This window comes from Xiphophorus maculatus, chromosome 15 (assembly GCF_002775205.1).
Source record: "Xiphophorus maculatus strain JP 163 A chromosome 15, X_maculatus-5.0-male, whole genome shotgun sequence".
Lineage (NCBI taxonomy): Eukaryota > Metazoa > Chordata > Actinopteri > Cyprinodontiformes > Poeciliidae > Xiphophorus > Xiphophorus maculatus.
The window spans coordinates 10988998-10999104 of record NC_036457.1 but is presented as its reverse complement, the minus strand read 5'-3'; the positions used below and the strand labels follow the sequence as shown (position 1 = coordinate 10999104).

The 10107-nt window shown below is 46.4% G+C and overlaps 1 protein-coding gene across 1 annotated transcript in view; it reads right to left on the bottom strand.

The window, feature by feature from the left end:
* Nucleotides 1-590: 590 nt before the first annotated feature.
* The window catches only part of mettl24 (methyltransferase like 24), a 39000-nt gene continuing 29483 nt past the window's right edge, over nt 591-10107 (bottom strand). The window contains exons 4-5 of the mRNA XM_014472707.2: nt 5396-5615; nt 591-2192 (exon numbers count right to left, since the gene is read on the bottom strand). Coding sequence (XP_014328193.1) covers nt 1839-2192; nt 5396-5615 — 574 coding nt within the window. The 3' untranslated portion in view covers nt 591-1838. The remainder of the gene's footprint in view (nt 2193-5395; nt 5616-10107) is intronic.

Genomic DNA, 10107 nt, shown 5'->3' with positions numbered 1-10107 from the left:
AAAACCCCAGATGTCTGTCTTTACACATTCCGAATGAGAGAGAGCATGTCTGGTTCTGGTTCTGGGGATCAGAGTAAATTGACCTCAATTGAAAAAGTTGTGGAAAGCACTTAAAAGTCTGGTTTGTGCCAATAAACTATTGGAATATTTATTTTACCCACTTGCAAAAGAATCTAAATCTCATAAAAGTAGAAGAAATTTATAAGGGGAAAAAAGTAACATTTTTTTTAGTAATTAATTATTCCAATTAAGCATATAAAAGGAATTGCCACATTCTCCAGATTTTTCATTTGACCTTTTATTTACCCTCATTAATGGAAACATCACCTGTTGGCAGTGGCCGAAGTTGGGTAGTAACTAGCTACATTTACTCAGTTACATTTACTTAGTAATTTTTTTTTTTTTAAATGTTCTCTTAGGAGTATTTTTACTATGCTGTGCTTTTTACGTTTACTTGAGTAATTTTATTATGACTTGTCGCTACTTGCTACAATTAAACACACCTGTAGTTTTTGTTGAAGTTTTATAGGTTTTTGCTACTTGTATGAATTATTGTCCTTTTTGTCCTTAAATTACCAAAATTTCCACTTTATATTTGGTCCATCTGATGATGTAATTTTTTAATATTAAATGATTGATAATTTTATCAGTTACTCAGTACTTGTGTAGACCTTTTTATGGTTTTGCTCTTGAGTAATTTCTTGGAAGGCTGCTTTCTACTTTTACTTGAGTAAAAATATGTTTAAGTAGTTCTTCTCTTACTTGAGTACAATTTTTGGGTACTATGCTTACCTCTGGAAGTGTCCTATTTAAGCACGATAATGTTCCTTGCCACAAGCGGGAGTGATTTGAGAAGAATGACTTGATAAATTAGAAAAATCCACAGGATATGTTTGGACAATGACACCTCATTGATGGCAGAGGAAAATTGGCCCAAGATGGATGGCAAGGCAGAGTATCTCAAATGACGATAATATGCAAAATACCATCCCTGAATGCATCACATATTAAACCTTGAAGCAGATGCGCTGCTGCCTCAGATGGCCCTACTAGGTGATGTAGCAGCCAGCTAGAACAAGAATTTGAGGCTACAGTTTAAACAAGCTCACCAAATAGAATAAACAAGAAAACATCAGACCACTTAACCTATTACATTCAGATGGTAGATGGTCAGATAACATGGAACTATGATTTCACTTTCCAGGCGGTAGGAGGTGGATGACTTAGTACCACATTGCCCAGCTAAAACCCTCCCAGGCTGGTTTCTTTAACAACACTGATCTCGGTGTACTCCACTGGCTGCCAGTCACCAAATCTCAGTCCAACAGAGCACATTTGGGATGCGGCAGAACGAGAGATTCCTATCATGGATGTGCAGCCAACCACTCAGCAGGATTTGTGTGATGCTGTCATGTCAATATTCAAGAAAATCTGTGAAGAATGTTTCTGACACATTGTTGAATCAATGCTCTGAAGGGAAAAGGAAAAGATACTAGCAAGCTGTACCTTATAAAGTGTCTGGAGAAGGATTGTATTCTTGTAAATAGTATACTGCCTTTTGTAGGCAGTATAAATTGCTTCTTTGTTATATTCCTCTTTCAAAGAGGGAGGTTCTTTCATTTACCTTCTCCTTGGAACATTATGTTTATATTATGTTTTTATCCACTGTACAACCTGTGTGGTCTTTTGGCTGTAGATGTTTATGAAGAGGGAACGGCTGGCTGTGAGCCAGGCTTCAAGCATGTCTAAATCAGGCTGACCTGCAGCCAACAAATACAAAGTCTCTGGAAGTAATTACTTCATCTGTGTGAGAGGTCGTCACAGACCAGAGACAGAGTCTAAAAAATTAATTTTTTATGTTTATGTGCCGTCCATGAAGGCTTCCACCATACGTTCACCCAGCTCAGGGTGTAGGCGCTGCTGGCATTCAAGATGTTCTTGTGTAAAAAAAGACGAGGTTTGTTCGGATTGCTGTGGACGTGAAAGAGGCGAAAACCTGCTTGTTCGAGCTCCTTCAGCAGGCTGAACCAGAACCGCACCACAGACGGGTCATCGCCGGCCACCTCAAAGCCCGCCCAGTGCAGGTGAAGTTCCAGCAGCAGTTGACCCACAGAGTCCAGGACTCCTTCCAGAACAAGGTTCTCCAAAATCTTCCACTCCGCGCTCTCCATGTCTGCTTTTAGTACATCCACCTAGAACACAGGGATAAAAAAAAAAAAAAGATTTGGAAAAAAAAAGAAAACGATTTCTTTCACACCTAGATAATAAATGAGTTCTATTGTAGCTTAATAATAACACTAAGGCGCAACGAGTTATTGAATTCAAAAGCTATTAAAGGATGTAAAAGGAGTAAGTGAAGCTTGGCCTCGGCTGTTGCTTCAGCAGTGCTGATGATGGATTGAGCCGAATCACAACTTGACAGGGCTTGCTGGGATGGAATGGGGAGGAATTGCTTCCTAAGATGAATGTTAATAGTACCCTGAGGTCATATTTATGTAAATAGACTCATGCGTGCTCAGTGCTTAATGCATCTCTCCAGGACATTGAGTTTGATCAGAGGTTTAGCAAACTACTAAAGTTGCCCTGTTTCTGACCTTTCTGAGTTTAAAAGTTAAAGATAAGTTTTTGCTTTGAAGAGGAAATTAGACATTATAGATGCACCAAAGATGACATTTGAGCATTTCTTAGTGTAAAATAAAAAATTTCATAAGTCTAAATAAAAAAATAAAACAGTTATAAGTGCTCTGCAAAGAAGTATTAAATCGTCTTTTATTTATATATGCTTCAAACTTTTTGTAATTTTTCAAGGTAGTTATGATTGTTTATTAGATCTTAACAACTTTAATAATGCTTTTATCAGCATTGAACTGAGAAGTAGTTTTTATAATGAGCTCCACAGTTCCAACAGGTGTTTGCTACATGCTGCTGGCTAGTCTGAAGGAGTTGAGAGAGGGAGTAGAAGGGGACGGCTGCCTGTGAGGAGGAAGTTCGGAAGCTTGGAAACTGCAGTTCTGAGGAGGAGCTGCGCCAGGAAGGCGGTGCTCGGTCCCTCCAGGCGTTTTGCACAGCTGAATGGTTGCCACGGGTGATTAAAGGATTTCTCAAGCATGCATGGAAGAGTCAAGGCAACACTCCAGTTTTGTTTTTTAAGAGGGAATAACATTATAACCTAATGTGAAGATCAAAAAAGTCGATTTTGCACAATACTGCCCATTGTTTTTTTGACTCAAGTTGGTTTTTCACCCTTTCTCAGTACAGTTCTTTAACTTGAGGAGCATATGTTTTATAATGTGAACTTAAAAAGTACAGAGGAAAAAAATATAGAAAGTAAGGTGGAATACCAATGTATTACACAAATGAATACATTTGTGGAGAATTTTGTTCCACTGAACACATCATCCCAATTGTTATACATGATGGTGGCAGCATCATGGTGGGTATATATGGCTGTAACTGTGGTGAAAGGTGGCAAAGTTTGCAAAGTGTTGACTATTTGGACTGACGTGCACATTCACACCACACTTTTCAGATTTTTATCTTTAAAAGATTTTGAAAACTGTGTACCCTCCTTTTCACTCCATGTGCCAGCTACTTGGTGTTGATATATTGAATTCCAACAAGATCTATCAAAGTTTAGGGAAATAACATAACAAAATGTGAAAAAGAGAAGAAAAATGATATGGATCTTTCAAGCCTCTAGATGTAGTTACAAAAAATGGAAGAAAAATACCAGAAAACAGCATGCTGTGGTGGAGTAGGGGATAGCGCAACCCACATTTGGAGGCCTTGAGTCCTCGACACAGCCGTCGTGGGTTCGATTCCCGAACCCGGCGATATTGGCTGCATGTCTTCCCCCCTCTCCTTCCCCCTTTCCTGTCAGCCTACTTTCATATAAGGAACACTAAAGCCCACAAAAGACCCCCTGGAGGGGAGAAAAAAAAAATACCAGAAAACCTTGTAGAATCTTAAAGTTGTCAAAATACTTTATTTGAAGTAATAAATTTCCTTATCATCTTCTTATCGAGTTCTGTAGAAGTTTGGTGAACAGGCATAAATTTAAACCAGATGTGTAAAAGTGAAAAAGGGAAAAAAAAACATGTCTTTGCAAAGTGAGGAGCAGGTATAAGAAATACTTGATTGGTCACCTCATGTCTGGTTGGAGGAATGGGCAGTCCTGATAACGTAATTTTATTGGCTTATAGTGCAGTTAAATATCCAATACGCAGTTCTTTTCTCCAGACAAGATGTGATATTCGGCAACTGACATTTGTTTCTTTGTGAGTTGTTGTGAGTGTTTTTTCTCAGTTGGTCATCAGAGCTCCGTAAATGAGTCGTTTGTGCAGTTTTTACCCATTGCAGATCAATGCTCCAGGCAGCACAAATGCATATGTTAACCTTTCTGAGTGACTGTTTCTGGTCTTAGGGGTCTGGCAGAACCTTTTGAGAGGGAACAATTCTGCTAGTGCCTTTGCTTGCTCCGCTGGCACACCAAGTACTCACATTAAAATCTCATTATGAGGACGTGTGCATGGTCCTGCATTTAAAATAGGTTGACTACTGTCTTCAGTAAACCAGCACAGTGTGCCCACCCACACACTACACACAACGACAATGTTATATTTGTGCATTTCACAAACTGAATCATCACAATAAACTGGCAGATTCCAGAAAATGAGTTGAAATTGGAGTTGAACTAGGATAAAAACTGCATCTATATTTAAGAAGGGGCTTTCTAGCCAAGAGTCATCTTTAAATTTAAATCTTTCAGCTGCCAGCCTATAAAAGAAAAATAGGAGTGGGTTAACAGGGGTTACTTACTTCATAATACAAAAGTACCAGCATGAGCAGGCAATATGCAATTCATTAGTCATTAATGTAACACTACTGGAATTGCAGCAACACAGTGATGTGAAAAAGTACTTGTCTTCTGGCAGATTTCTTGGCTAGGCAGGATTATGGACAAAAATAAGAGAAAGTAAGGTGGAATACTAATGTAGTCCATTCAATTTCTTGTAGGTGATGAAATTCCTTGCACATGACCTGTAAGTGATTTCTAGGTATGTTTATTAGTTTATTAGTGGGTATGAAGTTGTGTGTTAATGGTCATGTATGCAAATCCTTATCTGAGGAGCAAGAGAACCCTCAGCCCTGTGAGTTTTTGAAGTGGTACCATTAAGCGAGATCAGATTTAGGAGCAACATGGACTCATTAATGGTAGGATGTTCCCTTGGATCTTGAGTCAGACACCCAGGAGAGGAATCATAATGAGGGATAATTTATGGTGAGGTGCATGAATGGATCAGTACTTGCACGCAACACCCAAATAACATTGAAACAACAAAATAAATAAATACTGTAAAGCTAAATAAACAAATAAAGCTGTGTTGCCACTTACGTCTCTGTGTCCAAAGTCATCAAGGATGGTGGCCAGTTTCTTGTTTGCTTGTCTTTTAGGGACAAATGCTGGACTGGGGTCCCTCCAATCTACAGAGATGCGGTGGAACCACATTTCAGCTTTTTGTAGGTGAGGTTGCTCCAGGCTAGGATCAAAGCAGTGGACCTCACAACCTGATTGTGCAAGAAAATGCTCCATGGAGTGATCATCCGCTCCCAACCTGAAGACCACAGGAACCAAAAAAAGAAAGATTCACAATTACAACTATTACTACTAGAAAACCTTTCACTGTGAAGGTATTTTGACCAAGTCTTCAGTTCTGCCAAACAAGGGATAGCTTGACTGTCAGATTTACACCAGATGCAATGAGATCCATTTCTTCTCAATGATTTACATCTTTCTTGTTGGTCAACAATATTTTCCTAAGTCTTATTAAATCGTTTTTATTATTATCCATCCATCCATCCATCCATCCATTTTCTGTTCACCCTTGTCCCTAATGGGGTCGGGAGGGTTGCTGGTGCCCATCTCCAGCTACGTTCCAGGCGAGAGGCGGGGTACACCCTGGACAGGTCGCCAGTCTGTCGCAGGGCAACACAGAGACATACAGGACAAACAACCATGCACACACACACTCACACCTAGGGAGAATTTAGAGAAACCAATTAACCTGACAGTCATGTTTTTGGACTGTGGGAGGAAGCCGGAGTACCCGGAGAGAACCCACGCATGCACAGGGAGAACATGCAAACTCCATGCAGAAAGACCCTGGCCGGGAATCGAACCCAGGACCTTCTTGCTGCAAGGCAACAGTGCTACCAACTGCGCCACTGTGCAGCCCTTAATAAGTTTTTATTATTATTATTTGAAAAATGTGAGTCAGGGCTTTATGCTGTTGAGTCAGGCCTTTTCGGCTGCCCTAATGCTGCTGTTTCTTTAAATCTCTTTTGTTGTGGTCGATTTACAATACCTGGCTGTACACTGACATTGACTGATGCAAGATAGGCCATACTGTGATTCAGATGTTGCTTTAGGTTTCCTTTAAAAACTTCTGAATGGGTCATTGAGTCACACTAGTGGTAATAATAGTAGGCTGGCGACTCTTTCACCGTGGTTTGTTGGAGTCCCATAGCCTTAAAAATGGCTTCGTAACTCTTTCCAGACAGAAAAACTCCAGTGACTTTGTTTCTCATCTGTTCTTGAAATTTCTTTTCAGATCAGGGGAAGATGGGTTTCTTTTTTGAGATCACCTAGCCCACTTCATGTTGTCAGACAGGTGCTATATGGGTGATGTGCTAACAGTACAGGTCTAAAGGAAATTGACAGAAAAGCAAAAAATAGAGGAAATCTGTCATGGGCTAAATCCCTTTATACATTACTGTATTGACTCAATTACATCAAATAAAACCAAGATATACAAGCAAAAAATAAAAAATAAAAAATTGGATAAGGTGGCAGCCTCCATGGGCTGCCACCTTATCGTGGTGGAGGGGTTTGAGTGTCCCAATGATCCTAGGAGCTATGCTGTCTGGGGCTTCATGCCCCTGGTAGGGTCACCCAAGGCAGACAGGTCCTAGGTGAGGGACCAGACAAAGAGCAGCCCGAAGACCCCTTATGATGGACAAGAACTTTGGACTTGGTGTTCCCTCGCCCGGACGCGGGTCACCGGGGCCCCACTCTGGAGCCAGGCCTGGAGGGGGGGCACGATGGCGAGCGTCTGGTGGCCGGGCTTTTACCCATGGAGCCCGGCCGGGCTCAGCCCGAAGAGGAAACATGGGCCCCCCCTCCCATGGGCCCACCACCCGTGGGAGGGGCCAAAGGGGTCGGGTGCAGTGTGGGATGGGTGGCAGCAGAGGGAGGGGACCCTGGCGGTCCGATCCTCGGTTGCAGAAACTGGCTCTTGGGACGTGGAATGTCACCTCTCTGGTGGGGAAGGAGCCGGAGCTAGTGCGTGAGGTCGAGAGGTTCCGGCTAGAAATAGTCGGTCTCACCTCGACGCACGGCTCTGGTTCTGGAACCAGTCTCCTTGAGAGGGGCTGGACATACTTCCACTCTGGAGTTGCCCAAGGTGAGAGGCGTCGGGCAGGAGTGGGCATACTTGTTGCTCCCCATCTCGGCGCCTGTACGTTGGGGTTTACCCCGGTGAACGAGAGGGTAGCATCCCTCCGCCTACGGGTGGGGGGACGGGTTCTGACTGTCGTTTGTGCTTACGGGCCGAACGACAGTTCAGATTACCCACCCTTTTTGGAGTCCTTAGAGGGGGTACTGGAGAGTGCTCCTCCTGGGGACTCCCTTGTTCTGCTGGGGGACTTCAACGCTCACGTGGGCAATGACAGTGAGACCTGGAGGGGCGTGGTTGGGAGGAACGGCCCGCCCGACCTGAACTCGAGCGGTGTTCTGTTGCTGGACTTCTGTGCTCGCCATGGATTGTCCATAACGAACACCATGTTCAAGCATAAGGGTGTCCATATGTGCACTTGGCACCAGGACACCCTAGGCCGCAGTTCGATGATCGACTTTGTCATCGTTTCATCGGATCTGCGGCCGTATGTCTTGGACACTCGGGTGAAGAGAGGTGCGGAGCTGTCCACTGACCACTACCTGGTGGTGAGTTGGCTCCGGTGGTGGGGGCGAAAGCCGGTCAGACCTGGCAGGCCCAAACGTGTTGTGAGGGTCTGCTGGGAACGTCTGGCGGAATCCCCTGTGAGACGGAGCTTTAACTCCCATCTCCGGCAAAACTTCGAACACGTCCCGGGGGAGGTGGGGGACATGGAGTCCGAGTGGACCGTGTTCCGTGCCTCCATCGTCGAGGCGGCCGATCGGAGCTGTGGCCGCAAGGTTGTCGGTGCCTGTCGCGGCGGCAACCCTCGAACCCGCTGGTGGACACCTTCGGTGAGGGATGCCGTCAGGCTGAAGAAGGAGTCCTATTGGGCCTTTTTGGCCTGTGGGACTCCGGAAGCAGCTGATGGGTACCGGCGGGCGAAGCGGCATGCGGCTCGGGCGGTTGCTGAGGCAAAAACTCGGGCGTGGGAGGAGTTTGGAGAGGCCATGGAGAAAGACTTCCATACGGCTTCGAGGCGATTCTGGTCCACCATCCGGCATCTCAGGGGGGGGAAGCGGTGCAGCACCAACACTGTTTATAGTGGGGATGGTGTGCTGCTGACCTCTACTCGGGACGTTGTGGGCCGGTGGGCGGAGTACTTCGAAGACCTCCTCAATCCCACCAACATGCCTTCCACTGAGGAAGCGGAGCCTGGGGACTCTGGGTTGGGCTCTCCAATCTCTGGGGACGAGGTCACCGAGGTGGTTAAAAAGCTCCTCGGTGGCAAGGCCCCGGGGGTGGATGAGATCCGCCCGGAGTTCCTTAAGGCTCTGGATGTTGTGGGGTTGTGTTGGTTGACGCGACTCTGCAATGTCGCATGGACATCGGGGGCAGTTCCCCTGGATTGGCAGACTGGGGTGGTGGTCCCCCTGTTCAAAAAGGGGGACCGGAGGGTGTGCTCCAATTATAGAGGGGTCACACTCTTAAGCCTCCCTGGCAAGGTCTATTCAGGGGTCCTGGAGAGGAGGGTCCGTCGGATAGTCGAACCTCAGATCCAGGAAGAGCAGTGTGGTTTTCGTCCTGGTCGTGGAACACTGGACCAGCTCTACACCCTCGGCAGGGTCCTGGAGGGTGCATGGGAGTTCGCCCAACCAGTCTACATGTGTTTTGTGGACTTGGAGAAGGCGTTCGACCGTGTCCCTCGGGGAGCCCTGTGGGGGGTTCTCCGGGAGTATGGGGTACCGGGCCCTTTGATACGGGCTGTCAGGTCCCTGTATGACCGGTGTCAGAGTCTGGTCCGCATTGCCGGCAGTAAGTCGGGCTCGTTTCCGGTGAGAGTTGGACTCCGCCAGGGCTGCCCTTTGTCACCGATTCTGTTCATCACTTTCATGGACAGAATTTCTAGGCGCAGCCAAGGTGTTGAGGGGGTCCGATTTGGTGGCCTTAGGATCTCATCTCTGCTTTTCGCAGACGATGTGGTCCTTTTGGCTTCATCAGATCGTGATCTGCAGCTCTCGCTGGAGCGGTTCGCAGCCGAGTGTGAAGCGGCCGGGATGGGGATCAGTGCCTCCAAATCCGAGGCCATGGTCTTGAGCCGGAAAAGGGTAGAGTGCCTTCTCCGGGTCAGGGGGGGTGTCCTGCCCCAAGTGGAGGAGTTTAAGTATCTCGGGATCTTGTTCACGAATGGGGGAAGAAGGGAGCGGGAGATCGACAGGCGGATTGGCGCAGCGTCTGCTGTCAAGCGGGCGCTGTACCGGTCCGTCGTGGTGAAGAGAGAGCTGAGCCAAAAAGCGAAGCTCTCGATTTACCGGTCGATCTACGTTCCCACCCTCATCTATGGTCATGAGCTTTGGGTCATGACCGAAAGAACGAGATCGCGGATACAAGCGGCCGAAATGGGTTTTCTCCGTAGGGTGGCTGGGCTCTCCCTTAGAGATAGGGTGAGAAGCTCAGTCATCCGGGAGGGACTCAGAGTAGAGCCGCTGCTCCTTCACATCGAGAGGAGCCAGTTGAGGTGGCTCGGGCATCTGGTCAGGATGCCTCCTGGACGCCTCCCTGGTGAGGTGTTCCGGGCACGTCCCACCGGGAGGAGGCCCCGGGGAAGACCCAGGACACGCTGGAGGGACTATGTCTCTCGGCTGGCCTGGGAACGCCTCGGGATTCCCCCGGA